Genomic DNA, 22,143 nt, shown 5'->3' with positions numbered 1-22,143 from the left:
CAAAATGAACAATTATGGAACTGCATGTAACATAACTATGGGTACCATAGATATGATGCCCTATTTAGGACTATTTTATATATTTCACTCTTGTGTATTGATATGTATTCATTATTTTGTGTGACCATGTTCACCCCTTTAAAAATTCACCATTTTCAGAATGTTTTGCATTGGTTTTGTGTTGTGACCATAGTGACCCCAATCGGTGAGGTGACTATGGTCACAATGTATTATTTTTTTACTTAAATATATAGGCTCAAAAAAATTCATGCTAATAGTATTTTGAAAGCCAGATCAAGTACTGTGTTGTACAAATTTTTAATGAAATATATAGTTAAATATAACAAATCTGGTATGAAAAAACCATTAAAATTGACCATAGTCACCCCGCTTGACGGTACAACTTTTCCTGGTACAGTGAAGAGTGTTTCACACCCAACTAGCCCTCTTTTTTTAAAACAATACCAGACCCTCTTAACGCATGGCTATGCTACTGCTTCCTTTTATGAGTATTACTGGTGAACAAATGGGCATATTATAATTTTTTAAGATTGGTTTGTAATATCAGTTTATACTATTTATGATAATACTTTACCTATGTATCAAACTTTCAGAATGATTGAATGATTTGTGAGTGTTACACTCGTAAATCGTGGTTTTAGAAGTGCGACAGACTTTCGCAAAAAAAAAAAAATTACACAAATTTTTATATGACACGTGTGTTTAACAATTTATAGAAAGTTCAGGAAATATTTGTGGGACGTTCAGTCACTAAAAGAGAAATCGTCTTCAGTAGTGACATGTAGTTGGTTTGATGTTTGTGGTTGTAGGTCTGCATAAACATTTGCATTTGTCATTCGATTAAGTGAAATAAATATAAATAGCCAAATAACTCAGACGTTACATACGTTTACCAGGCAATTTCAATTGAAAAAAAATACTTATTGAATAATTTCATTCATGTAAACCACGCACAATTAAAAACGCAGGAGTAGTAATACATAAAAACACGTAACTCAAGCAAGTGGTTCTACACACAAAAATATTTCATATTTACTTTTCGTTTACCTGTAAATCCCCAATATGTTCCAAGTATGTTGGGTCAAACCTAACTCTAGAGTTATCTCACTAATATTAACAAATGAAGTTACTGTTATAAAACAGAAATATTTTATTAAAATAATAAAGTTGAGAATTTATTACTATTGATTTTTTCGTTTTCTAAAATTCGGGTACATTTGCGTACCCGAGCAAGTCTTCTCGGGTACCAGGTACAGACACAGTAATTCGGGTATGCGTACCCGAATTCGGGTACGTCTGGCAACACTGATCCCTTGTGAGAATTCGTATTCAACACAAAGATGGCCGCGCCCACTACGATGCACTTTTAGTGGATCCCTTAGCTAAGGGATCCATTAGGCCAGTATTCGGATACAGCCTATATTTTCAAAAGGAGTACAACATAGAGGTTAGGTATAACACTATTTAATAAACTACCGAAAGAAATTGTATTACTACAAAATTTTAATGAATTCAAAAAAGTTGTAAGAGATTACATCAAAGGAAAAAAATATTTATTTAGCTGGTGAAATAAACTCTTTGTAATGACTATGTAAGTAATATGTAATTTGCTATATTATTAATAGTACACCTTATAAATGATTCAGAGTATATTAAATGATAAATATGTACTGTTTGTTGTATTGTGTAAATTGTAAAATTTGTGATTATTTGTTGAGAGTGTAAATTAGCAAAATTCATTATAATTGTACACTAGGCGCAATATAACTCTGCGCTTGAGCTACGTCACACATGAGGAGTAGGGACTGCAACACGAGTGGGGGGTCGGGTGGGTGAGGAGGGGGTATAAGCAGATACGGCGACCTTTCACAGCAGGTAGAGAAAAGCAGAAAACATTGACCACTTACCACTGACGTTCCAAGCACTACCTCAGTTCTTCAACGCCACTGACTGTTCCATCCGAAGAGTCTGATGTGTAAACGTCACTGCAGGCGCGGCTCCAGAGGGGGGGCTCAGGGGGCGATAGCCCCCCCCGAGACCCGAGACATTATTTTTGTTTAAGAGTGTTTACTTTTATTCCCTTTCATTATAACTTTCTCAATATATTAAAACAAACCAATCTAGAAGTTGGTCTTGGAAATTTGAATTACCCTAGTAAATATAGGGTACCACTTCACTGTCAGCGTGTAGGCTAGCAAGCCTAGTAGGTAGCAGGTAGCAGGAAGTCTCAACCCACGCGGTCGCAGAGGGCACAAAGAGCCCCTGAAATGTGACAGAAAGCTGAAAATGCAGTGGAATTTTGGTCTGGAGTGGGAAGGCATTTACTACAATGGAGGGGGGGGGGGGGTCCATAAATGGCCTGAAGCTGACAGTTTTATTGCACCCGCACGGGAAGGGCCAAACCTTCGTGAAGGGGAAGTAGGGGCACTCGCTACAGTGGCACACTTTGTTCAGTTGTTGCCAGAACTTCTCAGTACTCAGTATTGTCCAAGCTGTGCCTTGCTGTGCTGCGGACCGTGACAAACTATCTAGTTTTTTTACAGAACTGGTGTGCTTGTGGTCGATCAAGAACTAACAACAATGAATTTCTCTCACTTAATCATTTGATATTTTCTACGAAATGGTGAGTACTTATTTATATATCTGCTATAAAACATTGCTGTGTTAAATTTCAGGACTATGTTTGGTGGCATCTTGTAAATGTTAAAAATCAAATATTGCCAGCAACAGCATTTGGCTTCAGTGTTAAGAGTTCAAGGATTTTGAGTGTGATCAAATGACATGCCTCTTACCCTAAATATTTAAATTTGGTTGCCACAAGGTTAAACACGTATTTTCTCAAGTTTGAAAGGTTCACATTGCCGTAAGCCAACGAGTTTTCTCGAGTTACTCCTATTTTATCACTTCTCCATCCAATCGTACTTGGTTGCCGTAATCGTTAAAGTTCACACTTATGTGGTGATGGTCATGGGATCGATTCCAACCCCCGAAATGTGTCAATTTATGAGTAAAATTTTGGCAGCCAAGTCGTGAAGACTCTCTGCATAGCTGTGCGACGTAAGTCTCTTCATTCTCATCGCTTCACACCTCATTCTTGCTTCGTGTTTTGACAATTTGACAAGTACTTTTAAATTGACTCTCATAAGACAACTTTGTCCTTTACTGCGAAGTAACGCTATACAGTTGTAAGTATTATAATCCAAAGTCAACATGAGGTGGTTAGTGTATTTTATTGTAAGCGAATTACACATGAACACAAGTAAAAAAAAATTATTTTATTATTATTATTCGCACCATGGTAACGGCTACAAGAGGTAGTCTGTCTTCGAAATCTACCTAAAATCGTGTTATCTATTAAAGTTTACTGTTATATTTTCGTAGAATTCACTGTTTCAAACGGAAACTCTTTTTCCAGTTTGTAATACCGTTGAAAACAAAATTTATATTTGCAATTATTATGAGGTGAATATAAAGCGCAAAACAAGGTCATAAATAATAAATAAAAATATAGGTTTAAAAAAGAGTTTTTTAAACACTGAATGTTTTTTTTGCTTTTTTCCCCCCACATATTAAATTCAAATTTTGCTAAATATATTCTATAAAGACTGAGCATTGTTTGAGATAAGCTCAGAAGCTGCCTTTTTTCCTTCTTTTTACATGCAAGTCTGACGAAAATGTACAACCAAAACAAGCAAGACGACAAAGATAATTTCGAGAAAATAATTTAATGGCATGATATGGATTTTAAATATTTGGTAAAAAATATTAAAAACTCAAATAATCAAATGTAAGACAATTCACAGTTTCCTGACATTTGTGTCATTTGTATGTATGCTGAGGGACTCACAAATATTTTCCTAATTTAAGATAAGTTTTCCCACCGTGGTGTGAAAATGTTGTTTTAATATCTGACTAGATAAATTTTGGAAAAGGAAAAATTCTATTTATTAGTAGCTACCAAATTACTTGAATTGTAAAGCTTTTCTTTAGTGAAATATATAATCAATAAAATATTAGATGAAAGTAACAATTTAGACTACTTTTATTGTGTGTGGTTATAAAGCCGGCACATACGAGAAGATCAGGAAAGAGATTGTGTTTTTTGCCATTTTAATTTCTCAAGCATTAATAACTGTGGTCTACTTAATGTAAATAAGTCCTAGTTTTAGTAGCTGTAATTTATCGTAATTTTTTTCAAAGCCAAACCTAAATGAGCAATGATTACCAGGTCTTTAGAACTATAAATAGTGATAAGAAAATAATAACGTCCAAACTGTATCGACCATGAAAGTCGTCTTTCAAATTTTATTATAAATGAGTTGTTTTATTCCTCTTGAAACTGGAAGGATCGTGACATTAATTAGCCCCTTCCCTCTCTGAGCAATTGCATTTTTATATATTTGAAAATTATATTTTCCGACTCAGACATTTGTTATTTATTGCTCTTAAAAATTGGTCATACTTATATCCATCATCACTTTTAGGAAAACACTATTGTTATTTCTTTTCTTAAGAATTAATTATATAATTTACTTATAAAAGGTAGCAAATATTTAATGACAGATCGTAAATTAAACCACAAAAATGAAGTAGGTGGATACCCCTTAATAAACCAAAATAACTGATTACATCGTTTGTTTATAAATACTTTTAGTGACAGTCCGGCCAACTGCCGAGTTGCAACTGTGGCGCGAAGACTGTCTGCTCGAGAACATTTTAACGCACAGCACGAACATCAACTTACAGAATAAATCAAATCGTCAAAGGCATTATGTTATGCATGGTCGGGCACAAGGCACAAACGTAAAACTTAGCGCCGCTCTTAGAGTAGTAACAATAGGACCCCTTGGACGATAAAACACGTGAAAATAGCCAGATTGTCACCCCTCAAAGCTCCCCTTAGAGAAAAATAAGAGTAATATATTAATTAAGAAACTACAAAAATTGGTGTATCTATTTCGAGTTCACAACTGCCATAAAACCTCAATTTTAGAAAATTTATATATTTTTTGAAAACTTATATAGCGTGTTCGGTTTATGCAGGGCACAAATTTAATGTACGTTAGGGTATGCCAAAACAAGCAGTTTTTGTTAAGTAACGTAGTAGGTTTAAACATTCGGCTTTGGGCGAAGAGCGCAGTTTTGACTGTTAGTGAATACGGTGTTGCGCTTACATATTCGGGTAACAGTAATAACATGGCGAACTTTCATTCACAGAGGTGGCTGAAATGCTAATGGGCTAGAGGTATGTAGAGGCGAAAAAAAAATATTGCAGCGCATTTACAAAGAGCGTTTTCACAAAAGAAGTATTCCGAATAGGAATACGGCTTCATTAGCGACTGTCCACACCACGAAGAGTGACCGCTGATTGCTAGTACACATGTCTAACTAACTCTAAACGTCTGCACTCCGCTTGTCGTGTGCTTCCCGCAGAGCGTGTGACGTCACTGCGCTGCGTCTGCGCTCCCTCTCAGCCAATGATGTAGATGTAGTGCCCATATTCGTATGAAAATCAAGTTTGCATTCTACTATTCGCGCTTAAAAAATTGTAAAGTTGCATTTCCTTTTTTATTCTTCTTTGAAAATTTACTTGTATTTCCATTCCCTGCTACCCATTAAATTTCTGTCCCACAATAATTAGCAAATGTTCTGTATTTAACATGTTTTAACTTTCTTTTGAAAGCATAAAATATTTAAATTAATTTATACATTTTTTTCACAGGCAAAAGTACCAAAAAGGCCTAAGCTTGGCTCATTGGGCTTTACCAAAAATATTGAGTCATATTTTTCAAGAGCCTCATCTTCAACGAGTCAACAACCACAAGAATTATCAACACAAGCAGCAGCTAATTCAGGAAGTGAGCAAAGAGATGCCATGGATGCTCAAGAGCAACAAGGAGCCATTGCACGATTCAATGGGTCTTCAGTGGATTGTGCTGAAGCTGTTGACTGCAATGTAGGTGCGAGTGAATCAGGTTCAGTAAATTATAATTCAGTTAATCATCCTTCCCACCAAAATGATGTAGGGCTACACATAGGGGTAGGAACCCTTATAAGTGACTACACAAAATGCCAGTTGCTGGAAAATCATTGGACTCCACCTTGCGACTACTCATTTCCTTTTTCTGTTAAAAAAGAGAAATGTAGAGAATATAAGAGGTATTTGTCCAAAAAACATATTGATATGTTTCATTGGGTGGTTTTCTCACATGCAAAGAAAGGACTATTTTGTGTGTACTGTTCTCTCTTCTCTGCCCATGCTGCTGGTCACAATAACGGTATGAAACTAGGGAAGTTGGTGACGGAGCCACTTACCAAATTTTCAAAGCTGACTGGAAAAGATGGTGATTTGGAAGTTCATGATAAAACTGAATATCATAACCAGAATGTCATTGCGGGTAAACGATTCCTACAATCCTACCATAATCCTGAGTTTGAAGTCATTAACCTGATTAATTCTCAACGTCTTCAACAAGTAAATGAAAATCGAGCTAGATTGCGACCTATTATTGAAACCATAATCTTTTGTGGTCGCCAGAATATACCCCTACGAGGGCACAGAGATGATGGTGTCCTACTGGATGATTGTACACCAGCAAACAGTGAGGGTAATTTCAGGGAATTATTAAGATTCAAAGTAGCATCAGGTGACAAAGAGTTGGAGAACCATCTCTCTTGTGCATCATCTAGAGCAACTTACATTGGGAAAAATACTCAGAATGAGCTGATAGAATGTTGTGGTGATGAAATTCAATCAATTATTTTAGGCAGAATAAAAAAAGCTGGGTTCTAAGCAATTATATTTGATGAAACTACAGATGTAGCACACATTGAGCAACTAAGTCTTAGTGTCAGGTATTTTTATGAAATGACTATCATTGAAGACTTTATAATGTTTATTGATGCCTATAAAGCAATAGATGGAAATTGTCAACACATAGGAGAAAACAAAGAAATTGGTTCTGATTGTGAAAGTGAGGTTATACTTGAACCACGTCTAACAGGCAAATCTATAGGAAAACTTGTCGTACAGATGCTATCAGATAGCGATCTAGATCCACGTCTTTGTGTTGGTATTTCTACAGACAGTTGCAGTGTAATGGTTTCTGAAAGTTCAGGTGCAGTTACAGAAATAATGGGAGTTACGAAAAATGCCACCAGATGTTTGTGTCAAAACCATTGTCTAAACAACTCAATTTCCCAATCATCCAAAGTGTCATCAATTCGCAATACTGTTTCCATAATAAAAACATGCATTTCTTTCTTCAACCAATCTGCCAAAAGACACAAGGTTTTAAGGAAATTTTCGTCCTCAAATATTGCCAGCTTATGTGAGACCAGGTGGGTTGAAAGACACACTTCGTTACTCCAGTTTCGCGAGCATTTACCTAGTATTGTGAAGGCACTCTCTGCTATAACATCATGGCAAGACTCGAAATCGGCCTCAAAAGCATTAACTCTACTTAATTCCTTACTAACCAGTGAATTTATCCTAGCAATGCTCTCTCTCCTGGATGTTTTGAAGATTACACTTCCATTGAGTACCCTCCTTCAAGCAGAATCACTTGATATGCACGAAGCTTCAAATGCTGTTAGGGATACTTTATCTGTTCTCAAGACTAGGAGAGAAAACAGTGACAATACTTTTCATGTAGTGTTTTCTGAAGCAAAAACCTTGGCTTCAAAACTCGATGTAGAAATAAGAAAACCTCGGACAACTGCAAAACAGATACATAGAGAGAACTATGATACTGATGATGCAGAATGTTACTACAGAGCCATTTATAATTCCATGTTGGATTTTATACTCATCGATATGAAGTCCCGTTTTTCAGAAGACTGTTTGAAATCATTTGACATTCGTTTGCTGGTACCACATATTCTTCTCAATAGAAGTAAAGATGTTGATTTCAGAGAGCGACTAAAAGCTATTGCTTCTCGTTTTTCTTTTATTCAGGATAATCAAGAAAGTGTTTTGTTTGCGAAGCTTGAAGGTGAAGTCTGTGTATGGGAGGCCAAGTGGTTTCGTGAGCTTAAGGCATCAGACGAAGTAGAAGTACCGAAAACTGCAATGGAAGCTATTTTGAAGTGTGAAGAGGAAATGTTTCCTACAATATTTAAGCTACTAAAAATTTTAGTGACATTACCAATTAGTGTAGCTACTGCAGAAAGGTCGTTCTCAACACTTCGAAGGTCAAAAACATGGCTGAGATCAAGAATTCTAGAAGAAAGACTTAATGGACTATGCCTTCTTCATATACACAGAGACATTTCGATAAATATTGATAATATTATTGAAAGATTTGCCAAGAAAGGTAAAAGAAGATTAGATTTTGTTGTCTAATGTAAATGAATTACTTATTCAGTTTCCTTGTTGTTTCAATGTTATCACATAGGTAGATATTTGTAAATATTTATTTGTTTGTGTCCTTTTTATATTCTTTATTTTAGAGTATGTCATATCACCAACATTTACATTCATGTGCCCTGTGTTACATTTACTTGTTTGAAAATGTGTATAAAAGTATGTTAAGTTCAATATTTGAGACTATAAATTTGTAAATATTTAATGGCCAACTGGTGGTATGTTAAAAATAATTTTTTACAACTTCATTTGTATTGCTACGATAGCCTCCACCGAAAAGCCTTCCTGGAGCCGCCCCTGCGTCACTGCTGTCACTGTTTGCATCACCTAACTGAACAATCACTTTATCAATTTCAATGTCAAAACGCACATCCTTATCCCAGTATTCGTTCTCGAGTGTCTTGACGTGATTGCAAATCTGTATCCAATCTTCTGGACCCATTCGGTTAAATATCTCCTCGCAAAGTTTTTTTACATTTGCCAAAATGCAAGTAACATTTCTTAAAGCGACTTCTCCTTTAAATTTAGCCCATATGCTTTCTATCGGATTCACATCCGGATGATAAGGGGGCAGACGAAGTAATATGTGGTCACTATTTACCAATAGTCTATCTGCTGAGTACTGCACTTGCGAAGGTTTGTGCTTCTTTATAAGGTTATACAAGTTTGGTTTAAACATGTCGCTAGTAAAGGAAATATTCTCTTTACTTAACCACTGCTGCATTTCCGATTTTGTCGAGCTGGAGGTAGGCATTTTATTTATTTTTACATTGTGATAGGGAACATTATATATCACAACACTGTTTGGTGGAATATTTAGTATTAATTGTTCGGCAAGCCATTTTTCATAATTATCTTATTAATGTTTTTGTGATAATCCCCTGTTGCCTGGTGCGACTTCCACATTGCAAGAGCATTTGGGATAAAACCCTTTTCGCCACCTGTGTGAATCATTAATAATCTTTGACCCTTCGCGACAGGCACTAGTAAATCATTTGAGGACATGTCACTCCACATTTTATTTTTTACATGAGACGACCATATGTACGACTCATCCATGTATATAATTGTGCCTTCATCGTTTCTATATTGACGCATACTCTTGAGATATTTTATACGTTTTTGCCGAATATCTGATTTTTCTATTCAAAGTAAGCGCTGCGATTTGGTTTTCTGCCAACTGAATCCTAGCTTCTTCAAAGTCGTCCTTAAGGTTGTATTGCTACCTTGGTAATTTATGTCATTCTTTAGTTTACGTCGTACAGTTTCGACAGTCGGCACACGTTTTTCAAGTAAGTAAAAATTGTACACAGTACGTCGTACCACAGCTTCATCAAAGGTGTCAAGTTCGCGTTTACATGTTTTCTTTCGCTTCTTGTTGGGTGTCTCGAAAGATGTTCCTTCACCAGCTTCATTCCTCTTAGCCTCCCTTTTAATTGTTTGTACAGTCGTGCAAGACACACCCGTCGCCTTAGCTGTTCTCAGCTGTGCTTTCTTTAGTGAAATGGAGGGTTCCTGCAATCACGCTTAATTTTCCATAAACTGCAGAACATTATAAACGATTTCCCGCGCCTGCGAGTGCAGTTTTTTACTCTTAACTTTTGACAACACTGGAGGCATTTTATGTATAAAGTTGTACTTTACTGAAGTATTTCACTACATATGCAACACTGGCTCTGAACAAAAGTGATACACTACATGCACACAAACCTCAGATCCAAACTGTAAACGAAAACGTTTAGTAAGTACCACGGATGTATTAACGAACGTATTCGTCGGATTTCACCGAAGCACTAAGTTTTCACTCTGTGCAGTAGCGTGTAGCCCCTGTTATCAAGTTACACATTATCTCACTGCCGCGCCATGTCTGCCTTCTCCAATGTCGGGACTCACAAACAAACAACGATTTTCTAACCGTCACCCAGGCTCGGAGTTATGTTGCGTCTACTGTAAAGTTGATTATTTTATCGTAATTTTAACTATGTTTAATTTTGTTTATAATGTAACAAGGCCTATATCCATTGAGCTGTTGGCTCAAGTGGGGATCTGCAGGTGGATTGAAAATAAATAAATAAATAAAGAAATAAATAAAAAACTTTTCTTGGATTAACACACTTGTACACCATGAGTTTATTATGATTATTGTTCAAATAAACATAAATGTTTTTTCTCCAATACAATGTACAATTATCTCAGAAGCTAGCATTCAATGGCTTGGCTCTTAGGTTATGCCCTCAAAAACTCCTAACTTATCATTGTCAATATTATTTGGTCTTCAAACGTGTAAATTAAAACATTAGACTGTGTACCTATAATAACTATATATAACAACCCCGCAAGCTTCAAGAGTTAAATTTTTTTTGACGTGACGTCTAATAAATCAATGAACGCCGGCTGCACGCACGAAAAAGTGTTCCGTTACGCTCATTGTACGCTTGCGCCGCATCTATCTATCTTCCACTCGATTGGAAAAACCACCGATTTGACTTTTTTGAGGCACATTAAACTTTGAACACTCCCATTCGTTTCCTACTTTTCCTATCATCGTCCTATCCTTAACAGAATAACACAGATTGGAAGAAGTTAAATAGTAAACATGTATAAAAGTTATAGTTAAAATAATCTCTTCGTTTAAGTAATAAAATATTTGATTTAATGAGTGCAAATAAAAGTAAATTTATCAATTAAATTGTAGATTTCATTTTACTCCTTCTTTATATCCATACAAAATAGTTATAATTCAATAAAAATGATTCAATTTGATTCATAAAAGTTTGCAATCATTTTATCAATGTTTTGTCATGACGTCACATTAAACTATCATCCGTAAACCGACTTTAGAGACAACCAATTTTTTTTAACAAAATGGTTCAATAAAATATTTACTAGCAAGGGCCTCTGCAATTGCATTTTAACATAACAAAGTGTTGAATGAACAATGAATTCTTGCTCATAAACATTGATCTATACACAAAAAGAAAATCATAGTATGCAATAAACCACACAAATTGATTTTAAACAGCTGAATTGGCTTCTCAAACTCATTTCTTTCACTACCTTCCGACAATAACATTTGTCTCACGACCAATAATCTATAGTAATATTATAAAGCTGAAGAGTTTGTTTGAACGCGCTAATCTCAGGAACCACTGGTCCGATTTGAAAAATTCTTTCAGTGTTGGATAGTACATTTATCGAGGAAGGCTACAGGCTATATTATATTATCAATAACATTAGGGATCCTTACTAAAAGTCCAATTTAGAATTAGATGCGTTGGAGGGGGTTAGATGCAACATGTAGTACACGTACGAAGTGTGTGTTGACGATGCCGCAGGCGCTAGAAGTTAACGACTATTTCATTGTTAGTGCAGTCCTCATCACCGTTGAAATTTTGCGGGTACTTTAAATATCAAAAATTGCCCTTTTTTTCAAGTATATATATTTTACAGACTTGAAACTTCACAGTAATGTTCCTTATGTTACGCAGGATGACATTTTCCGAAAATTAGATCCCATGGATGGTTAAAACCAGGCAACAGTGGGTACTTTGTCTGCATGAGAACAGGATTTTGCATTGTTCATGCCTTCTGTCTCCATGGCAACGGGCATCGCGCGGCAGTGGCATACCCACAAGGAGGGGCATGTATAATGAGCGGCGCAAGAGTGATCTGCCTGTAGACTGCCGTAGTGAAGTACGGGTACATCAGTTGTATGTTGCGTGTATGAGTCGGGAAACCATCGGTGCTATTCATTTTCTCTCTGGTACATTATACAGCATTGTAATAAATTTTCACTGAATTTTTTTTTTATTTACCATTACTGTAAATGGGAGATGTGGCTTAATTTTTTTCCATTAGTATAGCCGTGCGAAGCCGGGTCGGGCAGCTAGTATTCAATAAACGGCGCACATCTGATGTATTTCATGGAAATTATGTGTATGGAACCTGATGAAGAGTGTGGTGTAGTAATGAGTGTGGTGTAGTAATGGGTGTGTTGGTAATGAAATAAACCAGAATTTGGTAACTTTTGTTGCAAGACAGTTTTTTTCCTGGTAGAATGTTAGTCAGCTGTTTGTTTGTATTGTGAATCGTTATGTTTACAGCTGCAGAAAAGAAATATGCCGCAAACTTTATCTTGTAACAGATATATAATTAAACTAAACAAAAACTACTTCGACGTTAAACTTGCTTTGAATTAAACCATAAAATTACAACTTAAGATTCAAAACTGTGTGTTTTCATCTTTACTCTTGTATTTAAACTCATGATTTTGTTTGGTTATATATTAAGCCAAAACTAACGAAGTAATTCTATACAAACAAATAAATAGGGATAAGACATTTTTGCTAGAGAACACATTTCTTTCATACATTTTTTTCATAATCAAATAATATAGACCCTGTTTCGGGAAAATACTTGTCGAATTTCATTTCACTGGTGTAGGTGTACTAATAGTTTCGTATCACGTATCCAAATTAATCCGATCCTGATGGAATTAGTTTGTGGTATAGGATGCTTGCTGTTTTAATTTAGTAGGTCGAGAGATCCTAGACATATTCACTGGTGAAATAATTATGATTGTAAAATGTATACGAAAGAAATACATTTTTACATGACCTGACATAATTTGTTTGTATCGTGATATGTTAGGTATTTTGTGTTATGTACAGGATTTTTCAACATTCTAAATTAAAACAGCAATTATAATGTAAAACAAGACCAACATATAAAGGGTCATGCCGATAGGATCAAGGGATAAACTTGAATACAGGAAACAGAATAATTTCATTGCTGTTTTCGTTTTGCACTTGCATAGCAGGTAGATAATAAGTACCTAAAGGTTTGTAAGATAGGGAAGGGATAATTGGGTAACATTTATTTTCACTTTCAATTGTATTCATTGAATTAGAACCACGTCTGAAGTCGTATGAAGTGCATTTCATTCCCGGCATATGTCCACTGTATTACGAATAAAAATACACAGATACAACTTCCACGAAAACACGCATTTTATAGGTAATAATAACCCTCGTTTTGCAATTTTAAAATGCACTAATTTACACATATTCTTAAGCAGGAAATTTCAGTTTATATACATTGCATACGTTTATGTACTTCATGATCAATTAAAGTCAAATAATAATATACGACTCGACGAGAATCGAAATGCGTGACTACACTTTCATGTAATTTTTAATAAAACTTTGACGAAGACGGCAAAGCATTTTATATTTAGTAATAAATTATTCCATCGCATCCTGCAAATATTCAATAGAATTCCTCAAATAGTCATCATCACTATCAACAACTAACCTCGCCTGATACATCACCATTTTATTTTCTGTCGCTTAGCCTCAGGTTGAGCAGCTAGCGGCCGGTTCATCCATCCGCTAGGTTAGCCGGGACTTTAACAGGAAGGTAGACGTTAACTGGGAGTCATAAAACTGAAATAAGAGCTAGCCTCCGGTTAAATTTTAGCCGGAGGTTTAGCCGGGGGTCATAAAACCGGCCCTAAGGGGTAGGCGGTGTGGCGGCCGGAGAAGATGGAGGGGGAGAGGATGCGCGCGCACTCGGCTGGCCTGGCGAGAGAGGGGTAGGCGAGGGGTGGCATGGCAACCAAGGACGTGGTCGTCCTGGCAACGGGCGATGGGCGATGGCCAGGCGGTGCTGGTCCGCAAACGTGTTTAGGAAGGAAGAGGCTGACGGCTTCGAGATTATAGACGTGCGCGGAACGTCGCATGTCAGCGGGTCTATAATACTGATAATTCAAAGACTTAGGTAATTATGATTAAAAAAAAATTACAAAATTAAATCAATGTTTTTATTTGAATTTCATTTTCCTACTGAGTTTTGAATGTAGCCTTGCATATTGCCTGCATCATTTCATCCACATACTCATCATCCATCATGATTGTGAAAATTGGGGATCCCAGAAACACTTTCCAGCAGGACACTTCACATCACAATTCCAATCATTGGGATCTTTCTTTTTCCACTCCGACCTCTACTTCCTCTCTCACAAGAAATCTCCCACAAGTTTTATACTGTATGTGTGTAGCTATTAATTAAGTTAGCTATTCCTAGTGTGAGGGTGGATGGTTGTTTGGAATCTGCTCCCCCAAATATTTCAGAATTCCTTCACATTTAAAAGTTCTAGTACTGTCCAGGCTAGTGCCACATGTTAACTGTTCACTGGTATTTGGAGCGTCACAGATCATCGTAGCTGACACTCGTGACGGCTTAGCTACACACCGACAAGTGGAACATTACCAATATAACCTCGCTTCGAGTCTCCTGTAGTGATACATGCCAGTACAACAAATTCTCATTTCAAGACTGGGTGTGGGTTGTTGCCTGTTCCTTCGTGCAATGGTGTGTATTTTCTTTATATGTTAATTTTTTTGTACAGTGCATTTGACTGGTACTTAAAACTAATATAAATTATGTTGATAATATTATTTGCACTTTAATGTGGTTTAAAATGGAAATACAGGAAAGCACCAGTACAGCGAACTTCAGTTAAACAAACACTTCACTTAACCGAACTCATTGTTTGGTCCCGCCAAAAACGTATATAATAACCTTGAATTTTATTTCATCTTAACGAATTTTACGACTGTCTGTTTCTTCCTGAAACAAAAATATTCACTTGAACGAACAAACTTGAGGCAAATTTTGAAAAAAATTACCATCCAAAAACTTGTACTTTATTTTTAATTTTCTTTTTCAAACGTAACAGCGTGTACATAAACAAAAACATAACTTACTACAGAACTGCCAACCATTACGGATTTTCTGTAATTATTACAGATTTAACACCGAATTACGGAATTACAGAACATCGCTGGTTTATTACGGAAACAAGGCTTTGTGCTGCACGGTAACGGAAAAAATTCCGTTTCTGCTGCGCTGTTTCATGAACGCAGTTCGAATACATCACGTGTTTGCGCAAATAACGGAACTAGTATGTGTCCGCATGTAGCATGTACTGTCGAAATAAGTAGATTAATTCTCGTGTTTTGAAATAATAATGGGATGGTATTACGTCCGTTGTACGATACAACTAGTACATATTCTCGGACTTTTCGTTTGTTGGCTACTTACATCACGATAATTTTTGTACGGTACTTTGGCTAACCTGTGTTGTTTTAATTTATTTTTTGAAAGTCATTTTTTTTTCATCATAGTGTTTTTGTCGTGTCTACAGACGTGAAATTTTTTACGTTTTTCAATAGTGTTGTGTTCTTAAGTGCTGGTTGTAGAAATGAAGCGTGTGACAGAACAAAAGTATATGGGGGGGGGGTAAAGAACGCAATTCTTCAAAACTTTCGACCTAAGACCTAACTATTCAAAAGAATGGCCATGCTTGTCTTCAAATGTTTTGGAACACCACGCTATTTTAATGTATGCACATGTGACTTTTCGATTGCGGAAGGGATGAATGTAGATGGCATATTGAATCAAAGAAACATGCGGATCTTTTTATAGTCATGAAGAGCAATAAATCCATATCATAGTGTTTTTGCTACATCTGAAGAAACGAAAGTAACGAACGCAGAGTTATTGTTTACAAGTTATTTTATTTGTCTTCTGTTGTTTGTTTATAAGACAGTTCTTATCCAACCAGGACAAAAGAAGCAAATAAAAAGACAGTTGTTCAAAAGTATAACTTTGAATACTTTGAATTGCAAGGTTGAAAATTTCCTGTACAATTATTGACAATCTTACATATTCAGATGATTGTATTGTTTAAATAGTTTTTTTTCTTCTTTGATTCATTAATTTTCATTGTATTCATATACATAGGCCTATATTTTTAATTTTTTTTTTTGATATTCTTGTCTTTGTTTTATCTTGTGTGTGTCATAATTCCTCAGGAAAAATTTATCGTGAATTATTTACGCATACTTTTTTCATATAATTGTCATTACCGATGGGTGTGATTTGAGGTTGGCAGCTCTGCCTACAACGTGTCTCCTGACCATAGATAAAGCATCAGCAGAGAGTATGTGAACAGGTTCTTCAAGCGGCCATAGACTAATGACAGATACTGAACCTTAGTACACTTAAGGTGTTTCATGTGTTTATCGGTATACATATTTATAACAATGCTTATGTTTCAGTAGAAAGAACTTCAGTATAACAAACTCAACTATTTTTTGGTCCCTTCATGTTCATTATAGTGAAGCTTTCCTGTAATCATATTTTGGAGAGCATAAATTCAGATTTTGATGGTTTGCTGGAAAAGGTTATTAAATAGGTGGTTGAAAACTGAGTCAATAAGGTACCTACTACACAATTTCTTAAAATAAAACAATTAGTTTCCCAAATTAGCAGTTTTGTTCATCATAAACTTTTCATACATTAACTAACACAGTTTCTAATGCTATAACACAATCTTGAAATTATGTTCTTTTTTTGCTCAATATTTATTGCACTTAGCATAATTTTGAGTTGTTGCTTGTTGCAACTGAATTATTTTGTTTGATTCTGTATGATTATGCCTTATTTTATGATTTATTTTTCTGATATGTTTCACAATTCATTTAATATTTAAAATAGGTTAACAATTCTTGTGCAAGCAAAATTTTGCCTTAAGGTATACACATAGCGTGTTAATATTAATATGATAGTGATTTCTTTCGAAACGTTGAAAGAAAATCATAAGTTTCTTAGTATATACATACACAGTTGTAAGAACTAGTACATTTTAACATCTCTTCTTTGAGTTAATGTACAGAAATTAACAAAGGTCTTTTTTTTTTTACAGTCAAACTTACTTTCTTTATACTGTTTACACCCCATCAAAAGCAAACATTTATCACTGAGGTACACTTATACTATTACACACACTTAATTCAATTCATTCGCCTCTCACAAATCACACCACATATGTACATATATTTATAAAATTTTTGGCAATCAAATGTCTCAGTTCCACTTAACATTTTGATCTAGACATGAAACTCATTGAAAATATTTTAATCCTGGGTTAACCATATCTAGTATTAAAATATGGAAGATCGTTGAACTCATTTCAATAATTACATGTAGGTATAATACTGTCATGTTACGCATTCTAGAATATTCTTTTTCTAATTACACACGCACTATCAGCAGTCTCAGAGACAGTGTCTTCCTTGTATGCATTAACTTACTGTCACAGATTTCCATTTGGTTTTACAAGGGATGCAAACCAGAATAAAATCGGTAGAATTTTTGTAATATTATGAGCATTTTGAGTCCAGCCAAGATATTTCACAGCATATTTTTTGGTATGTACTGGGATTACAAATATTATTAATTTGTTTACTCTTTAGCTATGGTTTAAGCAGACATTTTCTATTTCTCTGTGTGACAATTTTTCTTCAGTTGAAGGGCTTTAACAACTGCTATTACTGAGGATTTAATATTATTTTCCCAACAGCAGAAACTGAAATTTTTGTCATCGTTGATTTTTAGCAGTCTGAAAGAAAAATTTTTTTGCTTAAAAGTAACAGTACCAACACAAATTTTAATTTTATAAATTATATGATTAAAATATTAATACATTTATTTTACAAAAACCCTGCATAGCATTAACATTGTGAAAAAGTTCAGATTTATATTACTACAGATTATTTACTTTTTAAATTGAATTCCTTTTTTTTTTTTCAATTGACAGCACAAGTAAAGTAAGTAAATGCCCTAAATTGATTTTTTTTTGTTTACCAGCTTAAATTTTTCAGATGTGTACACTTTCTATTTTTACATCACATAGATGCTTACCAAAAACTTCAGAGATCCGGACAAGCCAAGTTATTAAATGCACTGGAAAGATATGGACAATGTACATTATTTTACTACAGGTTCTCTTTTTTTTCCCAAGACTTTCATGAGTTTGCATTAATAGTAGTGCCCTAAAATATTTGAGCTTGATATTTCTTGGCTAAATTCTTTGCAACTTTCAGCTCAAGCAAAGTCAATTTTCAAATGCTTCATGACGTTTTTGCTGCTGTTTTCCATAAAATATGCTCATATGTCCCCCCAAAATATTTAAAAATAAAAGGGAGGTGGTGTTTCTGTTAAATTTATACCCGCACAACACACTTCCGGATCCTGAGAAGCTGAATCTTGAGTAATGTGTCACCAGGCCTCGTGAAGTGTTTGCTACTGTAGCGCTTGTAGATCAAACATCGTTCTCGTGACAGAAATGCATGAGGGACCTGTCATTTCCAAGTCGGTTAAACAGGTCTAGTAGCTTCTTGGAGACTCTTATCTTCTCTATGCAGCCACTGAAGCCCAGGTAGTAGGATGCTGGGAGACCAGATGGGAGCGTAGGGGCACCGCCTGCCTCGCCAATCAAACACACACTCTCTTAACAATTTTCCTAGATAGATTAAGATAAGCTCTAGCAATCACTTTTTTTTTGGCTAATAGTTTGTAAATTATCAAAACGTGTACAAATGTGGCCTTTTAAAGGAGTGATTTAATTCTCAAGTTCTAATTTTTTTGCAGGATTTTAAGACAATAAATAAATTAGTATTAAATGTCTCATTGATATTGAGGTGAAGAAGGTGATGGAACAGTGTTTGAGTGCAAAAAAAAGAAGAAAGAAAACACCAAAAAAAGCCTACCACCGACAGTTATGTCCGCCACATTTCCCACCTACATGAAATCCGGGTTCAAACCTGCCAGGAATCGAACCCCCGGATGGCCTGGGTGTGCAGCCTCCGTGGCCCCTGATTGGAAGATTTGAAAAGAAATGAAAGAGCTGAAAGGCTAGCAGGCAGGGTTGGGAAAAAAAAGTTTTTTGTTTTTGAAAACCAAACAACCTGGCTTTTTTGCTGTTGTTAAAACCAGCTTTTTTTATTGATAGTTATTTTGGTTCTCAGCATGTTCATATGAAAGCCAAATAACATTCCACTTTCTGCTACTCATGTTGAACCAGAAAATTTATAACATCAAAGAACTGAAGTCCAGCAAAACTGCACATCTGACTGGGACTTAACCGCAAAAAGGGTATTTCCCACAGGAAGAGTATTCTCCATAGAATGGGAGTTTCCCATAGAATAGGGATTTCCCACATAATAGGAATTTTTAAAAATATTATTTTGTTTATTTACTTATTTTTTATACTTTGTCTACAATGGACTAATTAATTTAATTTTACAGGAATATTTAGCTGGGTATAATTTAAAACTTATTCAGATAATTTTGATGATAATATATTGATTAGTATATAATTTTTTGTTCCTGTAAATCACAAGAAACTTAAACGATAACTTTTGTTGCTATTAAAGTGGAATCAGACCTTTCATAAAAAAATATAATATTCTATTTAAAAATACGGTACAGTGTGTTCTCGTTACTGGCTTCACTCTATCCTCTGCTACTGCTAAGAGTGAAAACATCCACTCAGTTTCATCATTTCATTAGTTATTCTGCATCATTGTTTATCACAGTTAACAGCATAATTTTAAAACAGATTTATAGTTTTTTTTAAACAATGCTACAATTTCCATAGCATTAACAATATTGCATTTTTAAAACAGGTATGTATTAAAGTTACTTTTGAGCTGGAAACAATTAAAATTAGTTTTGAGTTTGTGTTTTATTTCTTAGTCATTAGAGATGATAACAATTTTACGAAACCAGCATTTTCCGGGAGTAATTAAGGAACCAAGGAGTTGCTTACCACTGCACAACCTTAAACTTTAAGCTAGAATATGTTTCTTAGCTACCACATCTTAGGAATTCAAATAAACATTTTCCGTAGCCTAACATGATATAAAAACAATGAAAAACAAGCTTAACTATATTTTTATTTCAATTATAAAATTTATATCGCTAACATAACATCCTGGACATCCATCGTGTTTAAGTACTGACAAGTCACCCACCTATCCACAGGCGACCGTTGGTTTTGAGGAGCGTCGCGCCACGTTCCGCCACGCCCTTGGCAGGCAGCTCATCGTCAACCTGCAGGTGGCCGAGCCTCTTGCGCCGCTGTGCCACGACCGTGTGCCACGCGCCGTCAGCAACGTTCACCTACGACACGGATGTGACCAATCTACCTTGCTCATTTCTCCTGTGGTGGCCGTTTGCCCAAGTCAGTGGTTCCCAAACATAGGGTTGCAGGGCCAGCCCTTTTGCAACCTGGGGAGGCCAGAATATAACTAATGGATACTAAGAAACTATAGGGAGGGGTTACTTTGGGTCACTGAGCTAGTAAAATATTTTATTAATGCCACAATTGAAAAAGTTAGCGAACCACTAGCCTAAATGTGTAGAAGCAATAGCCTACTGGCCATGTGGATCACACTGTTACGCAGTTTCGCACTGCGTAACTATACGACTACCAGACAGCGCCCCTGGCTATCTGAGGGATACCACCCGCAGCACAGGGGCGCGCAATGTTCGATTTCTGCGCGCCGGACGGCAATACATCGGGGCCGCTCGGGCCGCTTTGAGTCCACCCGGCTTCGCGGGCTTCGTCCGGAACAACCAACGATGACGTACTTCCGCCGGCGGGTATCCAGACTGTTCCTCGGTCGGGCCCCGGCGGACTATATAAACCGGCCCAGCCAACGCTTCTGCGGGCAGTCTCCGACTGGCCCAGGAGCATGAACCTGCAATGACTACCATCTACAACACCGGCCTCCTCCGTCACGCTGCCCGACGACGTGGTGACCGCTTCAGGAAAAAAACGGTAAGAGCCGTCATCAGAATCTAAACCGTAAGGGACTCTGAAGATTTTTCAACCCAGGAGAAATATTACAAGTCCACGAGGGACTTAGAATAAATTCAAGTCGCATTAGTTTGGACTTAGAGTTTTCGCAGAGTGAGAAAATAGGAAATTTGCCTCGTCTGTAGAATGAAGGGATCTGTCTCGTAAAGGTTACGGGATAAGTAAAGTAAATGTTTGACTGGTGTTGAAAGTAAAACGGCAGTGGGGCAGCGTGGCAAGAGACGGAGGAGAGGTCGAATACCGCATAACGTAAAGTATACCAACTTGGAATACGTTGAGGCTTACCGTAACATAACCAACGTAGTTTAACGTAACGGATTCGACTGAACTGTTATAAGTTCCCGGACTACACGATCACTCCTGATAGAACTACAAAATGCAGCTACTTTGTTGAACGATTTACGAGCCGAATAATAATAAAGACTGTTCGCCGCAATATTGGCGGGGCGTCACGGCATACCGCTGTCAGTAACCAGGAGACTGTTGAATACGACTCGCTGAGTGTAAGAACGTGTGTGTAAGAACGTGAACAGTTTAAGTGTCATAAGTAGCCATTGATACTTACACCAGAAACACAGTTGAACTTTAAAGAATCAGACCACGAAGAATGAGAATGTAAACTAGTTACGTATATATAAACTGTACTATAAGAGATTTCATGTCAGTTCTCTTTCTTTCATATTTTCCTATTCTTTAATCGTATTTGATTTGTTTGGCAACGTTAAATTCATTTTAGTACAGTTATTTAACGTAATATTCAATGTGCCCAAAAACCAATTGATTTGATGTTCATATTTTTCTGCTAATATAATTTGCTGTTTGCCTTATAATAAGGCGTTAACTTAATGTGTGTGACATATATTTGTGATCCGATATTGTTAATTATATTTTTCTGTTCACAGACATCGTGGGCACTTGCTGTATTCTTCAAAATAAGAAATCAGAAGGTTGTCATATATAAAAATGCGTGTATTGAAGGATGTGATGATGTTATTACAAGTTTTGTTAATAAAAGAACTTTTGTTTC

The 22,143-nt window shown here is 36.0% G+C and overlaps 2 protein-coding genes across 4 annotated transcripts in view; one reads left to right on the top strand and one right to left on the bottom strand.

The window, feature by feature from the left end:
• Positions 1-1,063: 1,063 nt before the first annotated feature.
• Positions 1,064-6,814, top strand: LOC134531081 (uncharacterized). Of its 3 annotated transcripts, none has more exons than XM_063366618.1 (3): positions 1,064-1,468; positions 2,565-2,644; positions 5,744-6,814. In XM_063366618.1, exons 2-3 carry the CDS (start codon positions 2,642-2,644, stop codon positions 6,812-6,814), a joined length of 1,074 nt encoding a protein of 357 aa, XP_063222688.1. In that variant the 5' UTR covers positions 1,064-1,468; positions 2,565-2,641. The 3 variants fall into 3 exon arrangements, with proteins under 3 accessions (XP_063222688.1, XP_063222686.1, XP_063222687.1); XM_063366616.1 differs by having other exon boundaries at positions 1,064-1,612; XM_063366617.1 differs by lacking the exon at positions 1,064-1,468 and having other exon boundaries at positions 2,365-2,644.
• Positions 6,815-14,193: 7,379 nt separating this feature from the next.
• The window catches only part of LOC134531353 (agrin-like), a 946,059-nt gene continuing 938,109 nt past the window's right edge, over positions 14,194-22,143 (bottom strand). The window contains exons 34-35 of the mRNA XM_063367052.1: positions 20,269-20,416; positions 14,194-18,715 (exon numbers count right to left, since the gene is read on the bottom strand). Coding sequence (XP_063223122.1) covers positions 18,555-18,715; positions 20,269-20,416 — 309 coding nt within the window. The 3' untranslated portion in view covers positions 14,194-18,554. The remainder of the gene's footprint in view (positions 18,716-20,268; positions 20,417-22,143) is intronic.

This window comes from Bacillus rossius, chromosome 3 (assembly GCF_032445375.1).
Source record: "Bacillus rossius redtenbacheri isolate Brsri chromosome 3, Brsri_v3, whole genome shotgun sequence".
Taxonomy (NCBI): domain Eukaryota; kingdom Metazoa; phylum Arthropoda; class Insecta; order Phasmatodea; family Bacillidae; genus Bacillus; species Bacillus rossius.
Note: the sequence above shows the minus strand (reverse complement) of the source record. Positions and strands in the feature narration are given on the sequence as shown.